Genomic DNA, 14,488 nt, shown 5'->3' with positions numbered 1-14,488 from the left:
GCCGCTAAGCCTGTGCGTCCGGAGCCTGTGCTCCGCAATGGGAGAGGCCACAACAGTGAGAGGCCTGCGTACCACAAAAAAAAAAAAAAAAAAATTCTAATTGTGGTAAAATACACGTCACACAATTTACCATCTTAACTATCTTCAAGTGTGCAGTTCAGTATTAGGTACATTTATATTGGGGCACCGATCTCCACAACGCTTTCATCCTGCGATGGACTTCCCCAGACTTCTCTCAATCCTTCCCCCTCCCTTCCATACTTCTCCACTGCCTGCCACCCATAAATCACTATAACCAAGGGACTGGAGCCCAGGTCTCACAAGTTCCAGGGCAAGATTCCCTGCTACCACCCTGGGTGGCAGCTGGGCCTGGGCCTAGCTGTGGGGCCAGTGGGCTGGCCAGGCAGCCTGGACTTCCGGGCAGCTTTCACACTGCAGTCCTGCTGCCTCCTGCAGATCGGAGTTCTCTGCCCCAGGGCAGGCACCAGAGCAAGCCCAGGCAGCTCTCAGCTTCCACCTCCTGTTTGCCTGAGGTTGCTCCAGGTCACCAGGGGAGGGTGGGCAGGGAGGGCAAGAGAGGTGAACTCAGGCTCCTCCCCAGCACGAGTGACTCAAGGAGGGGAGTCCAGGTCCCAGGAGTCCACTTTCATCCCAGGGCGTGGGGTGCAGGCAGGTGAGCAGGGTCCTACTCCCTCCACCCCGACAGCCACAATGCCCTGGTCGTGACACAGCTCTCAGGTTTAGAACAATCTTGGACCTGGCAGAAGCTACAGCGGGCACCAGGGGTTACCTGTTAGCCTGCTCTTGCTGTGGTCTGAAATCTTCAGTTGCTGCCTCTCCAGGAATGGCCAGCTCTCCTCCCTCCTCCCTTCACCCTCGGGCTAGGGCCTGGCCCCAGTGGACAAGAGAGGACAAAGGAGGGCAAGGAGTGAAGAGCGGGTGGGCGGGGGCCACACAGCTGTGAAGCCTCTGTAAGTGCCAGGTTCTTTCCCATGGGTTAAGCCATTTCATTTATGACCTGGTTCTGCCTGTTTACAAGTGAAGAAACTGAGGCTCAGAGAGGTCACCAGGAAGTTACAGACTCGGGATTAGAGCCAGGGCCGCCTTTCTTCATCCTCTTCCTCCTGGTTAGAAAGCAGTCATGAAGTGGCTTTTTTGCAGATGGTGGGTTCGAGCTGAGCATGGTCAACCGTCAGGTTTGGGGAGGCACTGGGGGACATGGACTGGAGGCTCAGAACTCGCTGTCTCCTGGGGGTGACTGCCAGATGACCCACAAGTGCCAACGCACTGCATCAAGCACACTGCCCCAGTGACAGAGGATGGGGGAGTGGTTTTGCCTTGGCGGTGGGAGGAGGGGCCTTGGGCACAGTGGATGCCCTTAATGGATTTTCCCAACAACAAGCACTCACAGATGAGGACACTGAGGCAGTCCCCAGCACAGAGGTCTGTGAGGCAGGGGCCAGAGCTGGGCCTGAAGGAGCTGTGGGACCAGTCCTGAAGATGGGACGCCACCTCTCAAGCAGAGGAGAGTGGAGACATAATGCATAGGCTGGAAAGTGCCCTCCAGGGCAGAGTGGGGAAAGGCCAAGAGCAGGCAGTAGGGAGCCCAGGCAGACTGCTGCAAAACTCAAGGAGAAAGGTGATGAGGCCAGAGGTGGCAGCCAGAGAGAAGGGGAAAATTCCAAGCCTCCATTGGTGGCTCCAGGGTTTTACAGTCTTGGCCACTCACAAGTAGCATGGATGCACATACTACCCAGCCCAGGGAAACTGACCCAAGACAATGTGAGTGCGTGCTGGGTGCGGGTTAACAGCCTTCCCAGCCACTTTAAGTCAGGCTCTGTGGCAAGCATTCTGACCTTCTGATCAACCTTCCTCATAAAAAGGAGAAGGACAAACTGACATTTACAGATGCCTACTATCTGCCAAGATACTGTGCTGCGCATGTGCTTCACAGATGATACTTCATTTAATCCTCCCAGCCAAATTATGATCCCCTTTTTGAGATGAGAAGACCAAGGTGTAGAGAAAGAAATAAAGTTGTCCAAGGCCAGCCGATTCAGGAAGTGGGTGCACCCAGGGAGCTTCTTTCCCTTCCCCGGCCCCAGGCATTAAGTGCCTTGCCCCTTGACATCTGGGCAGTGTGGCTCCTGAGCCAACTCCACAGGGATGCCAAGTCTGGGGGCAGGTGGCCCAGGCAGAGGTATCTGCCCTGTGAGCCCAGGAAGGTGAGCAAAGTTCACTGCATACAACCCCCACCCCCGCCCACTCTGGCCTCTCCCACGCTGTCCAGGCAAGCAGGTAGAGAGGGACAGAGGCCTGGTTCCTGTCCAGCCCACCTTCTTTTTTTTTTTTTTTTTTGCGGTACGCGGGCCTCTCACTGTTGTGGCCTCTCCCGTTGCGGAGCACAGGCTCCGGACGCGCAGGCTCAGCGGCCATGGCTCACGGGCGCAGCCGCTCCGCGGCATGTGGGATCTTCCCGAACCGGGGCACGAACCCGTGTCTCCTGCATCGGCGGGCGGACTCTTCAACCACTGCGCCACCAGGGAAGCCCCCACCTTCTTTTTTTGTTTTGTTTTGTGTTTCACTGAGGCTGCTGGCATTTATTTTTTCTGGCATTTATTATTTATTATTGTAACCACATCAACTCTGTGGTTACCCATTAGCCTTGGGTAAATGTCTCCACTCCTCTCGGAGTACTGTTTTGCTCAGCCTTCAAAAGGGAATAATACTGCTTACCTAAGAGGAGGCGGCGAGAATCAAGGAGGTGATGGACGGAACGCGCCTCTTCCGAAGCTGTCGGGCTCTGGAAACCGAGACGGGCGAGCGAGGCAGGAGGAGAGGAGACGGCAGCGGAGGAGCGGGACGGGCTGGGCGCCCTCTGGGAGCATCGGCCACGTTTCGGGCTGCGGACTGGCCCGGGTCCGAGCTGGCGCACACCGGGCGGCCGCGGCGCCCAGCGCAACCGGCAGGGAGCTCAGGCGCCACCGCCGCGCGGGATCTCGGCAGGCTGGGTTAGGCTGGAGCCGAGAGCCCGGGCGGGGCTCAGGTTGGCACGCAGTGGGCGGGGGTGGCCCCTGTCCCCGCCCCCCACATCCGGGGGCCTGGGCCTGGCTGTGGGCCGGCCGCGAGCCAGTGAGTCAGGCCGGGTTTTCCCTCCGCCTCTGGGGAAGGCTAGGGAGCGCTGCCGAACGAATTGGCGTCCGTCTCTCGCCAATCCGGCTTCGGCGCCCGCCCGCCCGCGTTTTTCCTGCGCCTGCCGCCTGGCCGCTCCATCCTGGTTCGCAGTCTCTGCTGGAGCCGGCGCCCTGGAGGGAAGGTTCAAGTCCGCGCAAGGGAGCTGCAGCGCGCGAGAGGTACAGAGCGGAGCCGGCATGGTGAGTGGGGCGCGTAGCGGCCTGGGGCCGGACTCGGGCGGGTGGGGCCGGCCGCCGAGGTCTAGCTTACCCGGCGACCTTGGCCAAGCCGGAGCCCTACGCCGGCCGAGGTTCACGGCTGAGAAATGAGCGAGGGTGGCAAGATGCAGTGTGCGCCCAGGTACCCCTTGCTTCCAGATACCGAAGCACTGAGGTGCGGGATCGGGGACCGTCCGCGAGCAGGGACGCTCTGCTGGGAGGGCGGGCGGCAGGTTACGCTGCAAACGCGCTTTCCTTGGGGCAGCTCCTGGGACCCCTGCACCACTGCTGGGGTGGGGCAGTTGCCCTTGGCGCTGGAGCCTGACCTCGGCTATCCGCTCGGGGCAAGCCTTAGAGAGGAGCCTGGAAGAGACATCCCCTTCCGCCCCTCAGGTAGCTGGAGGACTTCCCGCAGTTCTGGGGGAGCCCTCGCCTCGGCCACAGCCTTCCCCGGGGAAATTACATGGAGATGCCAACCTCGCCTGCCCCTCCACCTTACCCACGAGACCCCTCTCCTGCCCTCTCCCGCCCCCTCCGGGGTCCCCGCTTCCTCCGCTAACCCCCTACCCTGTACGAGCGGCAGCTGCCAGCCTGCTGCCAGGGGTCCCATGAATAGGGGACGCTCCCAGGTCTTGAGCACCATCCCAGTCTGGCCACAACCTTTGGCCAAAATGAGGGCCCGCCTGGGGTCGGGCGGAAATCGGGGCCCTGACTGCGTCCAGAAAAAGGACTGGGACCTGTCATCTCCCACCCAGCAATCTCCCCGCCTCCACGAGCAGATCGGGGCTCTCCTCGCTTGCACCAGGAGCTCAGCCTGTCCCTCGGCCTCGGTGCTCCCTGCCCGGCCTAGGGAGGGACAGAGGCAGGAGGCTATCCTGGGCCCGGTGATCGGCCTCCTCCCAGAGCCCTCTTAGGCAGGGCTTCTCTCTCTATCGGCTGGCTGTGTGTGGGTGTGTATGTGCGAGACTGAATGAATGCAGCCAGCCTGCTCCCGCCACCGCCTATAGAGCTAGCAGCTTCCAGGGCTCAGAGTCCAAATGCAGCCGTGCTTCCACTATTTCTTCCTGACCCAGGGGCAAGGAGGGGGGATTACAGGCTGAGGGGACGGAGATCCAAACCAACTTGGTTGCAGGTGCCCTTGCGAGTGTGGGGAGCTGAGCAGATATAATACACAGCAGTGTGTGCCCATGGAGGGCAGCTGGGACAGCCTGGAGCAGAAGAGAGGGCCTTGCCTGGGCAGTTGGGATTGCTCTTCGTGTGGGATCTTAGGCAGCTCACCTCTTTCTGGGCCTCAGTTTCCCTAGCTGTAAGATGGGGTAAGGGTAACTACTGTCTTCCCCGCCTCCATGAGGCTGTCGTGGAGATGAGATGATGAAACAAAAGGGCTGATAAAAACTGTAGAGTGCTGTGCAACTGTAAGTGACCATATAGTGATACTAAGAATCACTCCTACAGCATTTAGACGCTGGACTCTGCCTTTTCACAGGTCGAAGTGGGACTAGGGAATGCCAGCCTCTCCCATTCCCTCCTTGGGCCCCTCTTACTGACTGCCCCCTCTTTTGGAGCTGGGACATTCCAGTCCCATTCCTCAGGGGCAGCTGCAGTCATGCCCCTCAGCAAAGCTGATCCCAAAGCAGGTGGTGGGACCCTCCCCTGGGGCCAGGGCTCAAGAGGGGCTAAAGGCAGCCAAGGCCAGACTGGGAGCTTCCTACCCGAGTACTCTGGGTGCACCCCAGAGGAGATGCACAGTGGGGTCAGGGCAGGCTTCTAAACGTGGGGAGCCTGTGTACAGTTTCCTATGTAGCTGAACGTGACCTTAGGCATGTTTTACCTCCTGGGCCTCAGTTTTCTCTTCTGAAGTGGGGGATGACAATATTCCCTTCCCATGTGTGTTGTGAGCACGTGGTAGGCCCAGCAGCAGGCTGACTCAACAAGGCACCCACCAAGGGATACTGGGATGCCTCCCTGAGTGTCCTCTCTTTTTCTGCTTCATGGCCAGGGTGGTCCCCCAGCCCTGTTCTCCTGTCTCCACCAAGGGTTCGTCCAAAGGAGATGCTCCCAGTGTCCAGGCTCTCCGTGTTTCTGGCTAATCTTGGAGCGGGTGGAGGGGGAGGTGGAAGCAGGAGTAAAGGGGCCCTGTTGGGGCTAACCGGGACCTGTGCAGAATAGGACCTATGTGGCCCAGCCGAAACCTTGCTGGCAGGGCGGTGGGGTGGTGGTGGTGAGGTTCAGCTCTGTGCAGAGCTCTGGTCCCCAGGCACATAATGAGTTCTGGGCGGGGAAGCCCAGGCACTTGGAGGAGGAGGCCCTGTTTTTCGCTCTGGCGGTCCCAGAGAGGCTGCAAGGCACTTGCTGTCTCTCTCTCCCTCCTCCCCCCACACATCCTCTCCTGCACAGCTGCTCTGGCCTGAGTGGACCAGTCCCTGGGCTTCCAAGCAATGGAAAGGCATGTGTGTATTGGGGGTGTGGGGGAGGCAGGGGAGGTGGATGGACTCCTTTAGGAAAAAGGACTGTCCCCAGACTGAGACCTGGGCAGGGTGGAACCTCCCAAAAGCCAGGGGCCTTGGCCCTACTGGGGGGGCTAATAATATAGCCAGAGAAGTTATCTAGGAGGGGTGGAGGGTGGAGGGTGGGGGCCTTAGGGAAAGACAAAGGGAAGGGCTGTTTTTGCCCCTCCATCTAGCTCCATAGTTATTTCAAATTGCTCAACTCACTTGTGGAGAAAAGCCGATCCTGTGTGTGTGTGTGTGTGTGTGTGTGTGTGTGTGTGGTGTGCGCGCACACACACACATACACTCCCCTACATCTAGCAGCCTTGGGACTAGGGAGGACAATATGTATTCGTGCGTTATGTGTGTGTCTGGAAGGTGATCAGTGCTGTGTGGATGACCTTGAGCGTGACTGTGTCTGCTGTTGGATCCTCTCTGTGTCCTCTAACGGAGGAACTTACGTGCCGCTGGTGGCACTGACTGGACTGCCGTATGTGTGTGGTGTATGTGCTGTTTTGGCCCATGGCTGCCTCTCCCCTGGACCTGAGACCCTTTGTGGGGATTATGGAGTGTCGGTTATTGCTCCCTGAGATAGGAAATGAGGCTCTGGCCAGCAGACGTGAGGCACTGTGTGTTTGGGATAAAGTGGGCATATTTGGCACCACTGCCACCATCCCAGCCACCATGCTCTCACCAGGTTTACAGTTCACAAGCCCTTTCACCTCCCCATCTCTGTGACTGTCACAGCAACCCTATAAGGATGGCAGGGCAGGTAGAGTCTTTCCCACTTTGGGGAAAGGTGGGGAAACTGAGGCATGGCGAAGGGAGGTGCTTCGTGGAGAGATGGTGTGAGAGTGTGCTGGAGACCACATTCTCTGCTTCTACCTCCCCAAGAAGCAGTGACAGGAGTTCAGTGGGCTGTGTGACACAGCGGTGTCTGTTGCTGGGTGGGCTTGTCATGGTGAGGGGGTGTCAGATTGGGGGGCAAGATGCTTCAATTCCAACTCTTGGGCTGTGGGTGACATCCTGGGTCCCCACTAGACATTTGGCAGTCGTGTTACTAGAATCACAGGCATCCTCACTCTGACCAGCTCTGTGACCTTGGGCAAGCCACTTCACCTTTCGGAGCCCCCAGTGCCCTTACCTAAAAAACCAGATAGTTAACCATATGCCAGGGCTCCGTGAAACCCCTACGCAGGGCCATGTCACTGTAGGTGCCCAGCACCTGTCATTCCTTATCTGGATGACTCTCTTAACCCTGTGTGGCTTGTGACACCCCCAGAGAGGTTGAGCTGTCTGGGGGCTGGTAGGGGAGGGTTGGGAAGGTTGCTTTTGCCCGGGGTGAGATTGAGGGCCACAGGGTGTGGGGGCAGGGCTGTGCCCTTCCACCCCCCTCCCTCCTTCCCACTCCCTGTGAGCTTTGTGTTCTACAAACACAAAACCTGGAAATGGTTGAGGAAGATGGAACCTCCTAACCATTGTTTGGAGCGGGAGTCAGTGTCCCGGAAGCATATTGGGTTGTGGGGCAGGGCGGGGGGATGGACTGGCAGCTGCATTGTGCCTGCTGGGTGTCTGTCCGTGAATGGGAACAGCTGGGTGGGAGGCAGAGAAGGTGGCATTCATTCACTTGGCAAGTCCTTTCTGAGCACCTACTGTGTGCCAGGTGCTGGCCTGGATCCAGCGGGGCACTAGGGACAGGCCCTGCCCTCCACAGTGTGGTCCCAGCACAGGTGGGAGACCTGGTCGCTCAGGAACTTGCTGGCGGCGTTCACGTGTCTACCAGCTAAGCTCAGCTTCAGCCAGCCTGTGTTGATCCTGGCTGTAGGCCAGGCCCTGGACTGGGCGTTTTGTCCTCTAATCTTAGTCAGTCCTCCCAGCATCCCTGAGTGATAAGAGTTGTCATGGCCATTGTCCAGATGAGGAAGCCAGAGCCCACACACTGACTGGTTCCACACATTGGGTCAGGATTTGGGTCCCGCTGCCTGGTGGTGGGCTTTGGAGGGGCAGCATATACAGGGGCTGGCAGGGCTCCAGCTGCCCCTTCCCCCTGCCTCGCACCACTGCCCCAACATGGACACCTGTTCCGGAACTTGTGGCCATTGTTCCCACCGTCCTTCCCCTCGGGCCCTTCCTGTTTGTATCCGTCGTGCGGTAGCCCCCAACCCCACCCGTGCCAGGTGTTTCCCTTGGGAAAACTCTGACCCTCTGCAGGAAGAGGGGTTGAGTGGGGTTTTCCCCCTCCCAAGGGAAGAAGGAATGGAAATTCTGAGGCCACCAGCCCTGGTTCTCTGGTGCCCTCTGCCCACCCACAACATTAGGTGCCTGGCAAGAGAATGAACAAAGTTAGAGTCAGACAGCGATGGAGTCCTCAGCTGGCCCAGTCCTGGGAGGGGCCCCTATCCTGCTGCTTCAGGTCCTGGTCCCCCGTGACCCCAGTCATACCCTGGCCCCTAGTCGGAGCTGGAGCACTAGACAGGTAGCCTTGGGACCTCTACTCCTTTCTCTAGGAATCCTGTCCTGGATTCTCTCTGGAACCCACATCTGCCACTCCTGGGTGGGCCAGGTGGGGAGCTGACACAGAGAGCAAGCACTTGGTTTTAGGGCATCAGGGGAGTTGGGCAGCAAGCGCCTACCTGCTCTGATGGAGCCTCCCGACCCCCAGAAGCAGCCGCCTGTGCCCTGGTGAAACTTCATGGCCACAGCCCCAGGCCCTGCTGGCATTGCCATGGGCAACGTGGGCAGCCTGTTGGAACGGCAGGACATTTCCCCTGAAGAGCTACGGGCAGCACTCGCAGGGTCTCGGGGCTCCCGCCAGCCTGATGGGCTGTTCCGGAAAAGCTTGGGCCAGCGCGAGCTCTTCAGCTACCTGCACCTCCCCAAGAAGGACAGCAAGACCACCAAGCGGGCCTCTCGGAACGAGCCTGCCGACTATGCCACCCTCTACTACCAGGAACATCCTCGGGCCAGTGACTTCAGCAAGACTTCGCTGCCTGAGCGGGGTCGTTTTGACAAGGTGTGCCTCTGCCGTGCCCCTCCCTACTGTGGTAGTGTGGGGATGGGGGCTTCCTTGGAGACCTTGATGCTGGGATGGGATGTGAAAGTCTTTTTTTTTTTTTTTTTAATAACGTGCGGCATTTTTTTTAAATATATAATTTATTTATTTGGTTGCACTGGGTCTTAGTTGCGGCAAGTGGGCTCCTTAGTTGCGGCACATGGGCTCCTTAGTTATGGCAGGTGGCCTCCTTAGTTGCAGCATGCATGTGGGATTTAGTTCCCTGACCAGGGATTGAACTGGGGCCCCTTGCATCGGAGCGCAGAGTCTTAACCACTGCGCCACCAGGGAAGTCCCATGAAAGTGTTGCTATGGGCAGGCTTGAGACTTGGTCACTGCCTCTTGGTGACATGTCCCCCATGTTCTCAAAGAGGATTCCCAGGGGCTGCGGGAGGGAGCATCGGAGGGCAGAGCAGAGCAGTCAGCCCAGGGTCTCATTCCTGCCCTCTCTTCCTGGCAGTGCCACATTCGCCCATCAGTATTCAAGCCGACAGTGGGCACCGGGAAAGCCTTCCTGTCCACGCAGAGCCTGGCGGCCCACAAGGGTCAGAAGCTGTGGCGCAGCAATGGCAGCCTGCACACGCTGGCCTGCCACCCTCCCCTGAGCCCAGGGCCCCGGGCCAGCCAGGCCCAGGCCCGTGCCCAGCTGCTGCACGCCCTCAGCCTGGATGAGGGTGGCCCTGAGCCCGAGCCCAGTCTGTCCGACTCCTCCAGTGGAGGCAGCTTTGGCCGCAGTCCCAGCACTGGTCCCGGCCCCTTCTGCTCCTCCCTGGGCCACACTAACCACCTCGGGGGCTCCCTGGACCGGGCCTCACGGGGTCCCAAGGAGGCTATGCTGAGCTGCTTGCCTGAACCACCACCCCCCTACGAGTTCTCCTGCCCCACTGCCGAGGACATGGTGGCCGTGCTGCCCGACACCTGCGAGGAGCTCAAGAGGGGCCTCAGTGATGAGAATGGCACCAACCCCTTCACGCAGGTGAGAGCAGCCCCTGCCTTGGTGTGCTGTTCTGTCCCTTGGCATTAGAGTACAGGGCAAACAGAGGGTCACCAGCCAGCTCTCCCACATGGCTCTGGGCACAAGAGAATAAGGAAGAGAGAGGTGATTTGGCTCCTCTCCCCAAGCCCCACGTGGTGGGGATGTCATGGCATTGGTGGTCCTTGCTGGGAGTTGGGTGGGAGGGAGACTCCCTGGGAGGGCCATGTGTTGAGGACACTTCACCTCTGGAGGACATCGTGGGTTAGGGCACATGTGTGGCCAGAGCATTGGACCCTGGACCCTGTGGTGTTGAGGCACAGGATATTAGAAGCAGCTGGAGTGTTGGATCTGTGGGCCAGCCATGGGAGTGCAGGCAGTCGGTGTCCGGGAGGCAGGGCCGTGTGTGGATATCAGGGCATGGCAGGTGCCTCTTCCTCTTGGCAGGTGCTGGAGGAGCGCCAGCGTCTGTGGCTGTCTGAGCTGAAGCGCCTATACGTGGAGCAGTTGCATGAGGTGACCCAGAAGGCCGAGCGTAGTGAGCGCAACCTCCAGCTGCAGCTGTTCATGGCCCAGCAGGAGCAACGGCGCCTACGCAAGGAGCTGCGGGCACAGCAGGGCCTGGGCCCAGAGGCCGATCCCAGTGCCCGATCAGAGGAAGAAGCCCGATGGGAGGTGAGAGACTAGGCATTCAGAAACTCCTGCCCTCATTACTGTCATCCCATCCTCTAGCTGCCTTCCAACTGGTCCCCCCTTACCCTGCTTTACTTGGCTCTTGCCCATCCCTGTCCCCCTTCAGGTGTGCCAGAAGACAGCAGAGATTAGCCTCCTGAAGCAGCAGCTGCGGGAGGCCCAGGCTGAGCTGGCACAGAAGCTTGCTGAGATCTTCAGCCTGAAGACGCAACTTCGGGGCAGCCGGGTGCAAGCCCAGGCCCAGGACGCAGAGCTGGCCCAGCTGCGAGAGGCTGTGCGGAGCCTGCAGGAGCAGGCCCCTCGGGAGGAGGCCCCAGGCAGCTGTGAGACCGATGACTGCAAGAGCAGGGGGCTGCTGGGGGAGGCAGGAGGCAGTGAGGCCGGCGATGGTGCCGAGCAGCTGCGGGCTGAGCTGCTGAAGGAGCGGCTCCGGGGCCAGGAGCAGGCGCTGCGCTTTGAGCAGGAGCGGCGGATATGGCAGGAGGAGAAGGAGCGGGTGCTGCGCTACCAGCGGGAGATCCAGGGGGGCTACATGGACATGTACCACCGCAACCAGGTGCTGGAACAGGAGCTGCGGGCACTGCGGGAGCCCCTCGCGCCCTGGAGCCCTCGGCTTGAGTCCTCCAAGATCTGAGGCCAGCGGAGTGAGCTGACAGCAGAAGCACTGTCAGAAGATGGCTTGCACAAGCCCACTCTGAGACGGCCAGCTCCTTCCTTACGTTGGTCTGGGGCAGAATCTGCTGTGACCAGCCAAAGATGGAGAGGCTCGCTGAGAGAAGGGATCCAGTGGGGCTGTGGGCTGGATGGGTGCCAGCAGCAGGAGCCAGGGCAAGGCCCTACTGGCTGAGGAATACCCAAGCAGAGCCCAGCCCTGCTCTCTGAAGTAGGTGTGGCCCAGGAAAGGAGGTTTGGGAGTGAAGAGCCCTGTGATGCAAAAGGGCCAGTGTGAGGGAGGGAGACTGGGGTGGGAACACTGGCCTCCCCAGAATAAAATCACATTTTCTACGAGGAGGCACCAGGTGACGATGTTGGGCCTGTCCCTGACCTGAGTCCAGAGGATCGTGGACGGTCAGGGTTAGGGCTGTTGTCCCAGGCTGTAGCTCCACCATGTTCATGGTCAGTGGGGAGGGTATGCCTTGTGCCTCTGTGTGCAGCTGCTGGACATGCACGTTGGGGACTGGAGGAATCCTTGCCCTGGCACCACAGAGTTCCTTAGCTGCCATGTGGGATGAAATTCCTTTCTTTAGCATCAGTGGGACTTTTCAGAAGGCAAGTCAGCCAAGGTATTGCTATAACATGAAACAACATCCTCTTTTTGGAAAGGCTGGGCCCCAGGTTCCCAGGCCCAGCTGGATGCGGGGCCAGCCTAACACAGCTTCTGCTGGAGAACCTTAAGCCTCCAGGAGGGGCCCTGCCCCTCCCAGAACATACCTCCCACCTTTCTCTCTGGCTTGTGCACCCCTCCCTCCGTTGGGATGAGGGCCCTGGGAAGGTGCGGGAGATGAGGCAGAGAAAGCTTGGTAAAGGGCCAGAACCACAGCCCTTTACCACAGAACCACAGGGAATGTGGACATTTCCCTGTAGGCATGGGGGGCCATGGGGTATTCTTGAGCAGGAGTGAGATATGATCTGATTTGTATTCTGGAAAGTTCTTTCCTGGAAGGAAGCACCCCCATCCCTGGCCCTGCATTTGGCTCCGTGACCCTTGCTCTTAGCCAAGGCTGGTCCTTGGCCCCTAAAACCCACTCCCATCCTTGCCCTCTCAGACATCTGGCTTCCCCTCTGGCCCATTGCTCCCTCCTGGGTGGGTGATCTGGAGCGCAGAACAAGTCTGGCTGTGCAAGAGGCATCTCCCTAGCCCTTGCTCTGGAGTTTGGTGTCCTTACAGATGCATCCGTGTAACTGCTGCCATGCGTGGAGCGCTTCCTGCCTGCCTGGTGCTGTGTTAGGCTGTCAGGGCATGGGGGGGTCAGGGTTGAATGAGATGTGCTTCCTGCCACAGGGGAGCCAGCACACAGAAGTCTCCCTCCCAGGCCCAGTCATGGTGGGGCAGTGGCCACGTCTGAGATCTCTGCAGAGACCCCCAGTTTGTTCCCTAATGGCTGTGATCAGCTCCTTCCCTGGCCACGCCTGGCGGCCCCCTCAGGCCCCAACAAGTGGGTCCTGGTGGTGGAGTAGAGTCGCTGTGCAGGGGTCTGGATGCAGCTGTGGAGTGTGAGCCAGTGTGCCCCACCTTTTTAGGGCAGAGCAGGGTGTGTGTTGTCTGCCGTGGGGGTGGTGTGTTTATGTGTGTGAGTGTCAGGTGTGTATAGTAGAGATGTGCTGTGGGTGGTGGGTGTGTCTAAGGGGGTGTGTTTGGGGTTCCTGGGTTGGAGGCCTGGAGGGCTGCTTCCTGGTCCCTCTCTCTGTTGCATTCTTTCCCACCAGTCTCAGCCCCTTTTAGCACTGACCAGGCTTGCCTGGAGCCTGTGACCAGGGCAGACCCCTGGGCCTAGCTGAGACCCATCTGGGCTCACCCCTGAGCCCAGGTCCTCTGCCTGGGGAGGGAAAGCAGGGACACTTGGGTTAGGCTGGCCTGTCCATGACAGGCCTTGATACCCATTTCACACACCCCTTCTAATCGAGGTTTCTGGGTCAATGGTTCCTCCGAAGGGCCCTCCAGAGCTCAGTGCTAGCCTGAAGACTGAGTCACCCCCAGGGCCTGGAGCTGGTCAGGCTGGGTGCCCACGTGCCCCACAGTGGCTGGGGTCCACCTTTTGGTGTCCCAGCTCTGCAGAACAGCTCCCCACCCAGCAATTAGGGAGCTGGGCTGGCCAGTATAGCCAGCGGGGAGTGGGCGGGCGGTACCAAAACTTGGCAGCTGTGCCAGAAACCAAAGCCAGGCCCAGATGTAGGGGGAGGGCACGAGAGAGCCGAAGCTGGGGTGGCTCAGAGGGAACCAGATCCCTGTGAGCTCATCCCTGCTGGGAAAACCAGTTCCCTGTCCCCAAGCCGGCTGGGTGGCTCTGGGGCCAGGCGATCACAGGTGCCACTGTAGTGGCTACTGCTTGGGGCAGCCCCTCTGTCCTGCCCCTGGTGGACCCCTCAGCTCCCCAGCTGTCCTCAGACCCCCTCCCCCAGCAGACTAGGCCCAAGAGCTAATTCTCTCCAGACTGAGACTAGCTCCCTACACTGGGCTCCCTGCCCTTGGTCCCTCTTGTTCTCAGCTCAGATAGCTTCACACCCTCCAGTGGCTCCCTGGGCCCCTTAACCTGTCACTTGAGGCCTCTGACAGTCTCCCTCCAGGGTCACTGATAGTGGTGCCTCTCCTGATGCCAGCAGCCCTCTGGGCCCTCATTCTCCAGATGCCCCCTCACAGTGCTCAGATCTTGCCTCCTTAGGAAAGCCTTCCCTGCACTGACACCCTGCCTAGGCAATTCCTCATTCCCTATGCCCACATCCCCTCCGTCTCTCCACCAGCTTTTTCTGTGCTGTTGGAATTGTCAGTTTGCCTCTGTTTCCACTGGGCTGTGGGCATGGTTGGGGCAGGGCCGGCTCTTCTGTTTTCATCCCCAGAGCCTGCTCTGGTTCTAGCCCAGCAGACACTGGGGGGCTTTGGAGTCAAGAGAGACCACACCCCTCCCCTGACTAGCATATGGATTCAAGCTGGTGGGGCGGGGGGAAGATGGCAAAGGCTCCAGCTCCAAGCATTCATTCACCTTTCGTGCCATCTGGTCTGAACCAGGTCTGTGCCAAGCACTGCCATTCACTGCACAGTGATGTACTGAGTGCCTCCCTCGGGGAGGAAGCCAAGGTGCTCAAAGCCTCTGCCCCTGTGGCCCTTCCCGGAGGGTGGGGGAGAGAGACAACACACACACAGGTCCACAGTAGTGACTGGGCCAGAAAAGTG

The 14,488-nt window shown here is 59.5% G+C and overlaps 1 protein-coding gene and 1 pseudogene across 1 annotated transcript; one reads left to right on the top strand and one right to left on the bottom strand.

Moving 5' to 3' along the window:
* The window catches only part of LOC132423012 (glycine cleavage system H protein, mitochondrial-like), a 32,208-nt pseudogene extending 29,170 nt beyond the window's left edge, over nucleotides 1–3,038 (bottom strand).
* Nucleotides 3,039–3,169: 131 nt separating this feature from the next.
* On the top strand, nucleotides 3,170–13,192 carry N4BP3 (NEDD4 binding protein 3). The gene is made up of 5 exons (XM_060008271.1): nucleotides 3,170–3,374; nucleotides 8,544–8,894; nucleotides 9,394–9,909; nucleotides 10,354–10,581; nucleotides 10,706–13,192. The coding sequence occupies exons 2-5, from the start codon at nucleotides 8,574–8,576 to the stop codon at nucleotides 11,231–11,233; spliced, it is 1,593 nt and encodes a 530-aa protein (XP_059864254.1). The 5' UTR covers nucleotides 3,170–3,374; nucleotides 8,544–8,573; the 3' UTR covers nucleotides 11,234–13,192.
* The last annotated feature ends 1,296 nt before the right edge of the window (nucleotides 13,193–14,488 follow it).

Source organism: Delphinus delphis, chromosome 3 (assembly GCF_949987515.2).
Source record: "Delphinus delphis chromosome 3, mDelDel1.2, whole genome shotgun sequence".
Classification (NCBI taxonomy): domain Eukaryota; kingdom Metazoa; phylum Chordata; class Mammalia; order Artiodactyla; family Delphinidae; genus Delphinus; species Delphinus delphis.
This window is presented reverse-complemented; position numbering and strand designations above follow the sequence as displayed.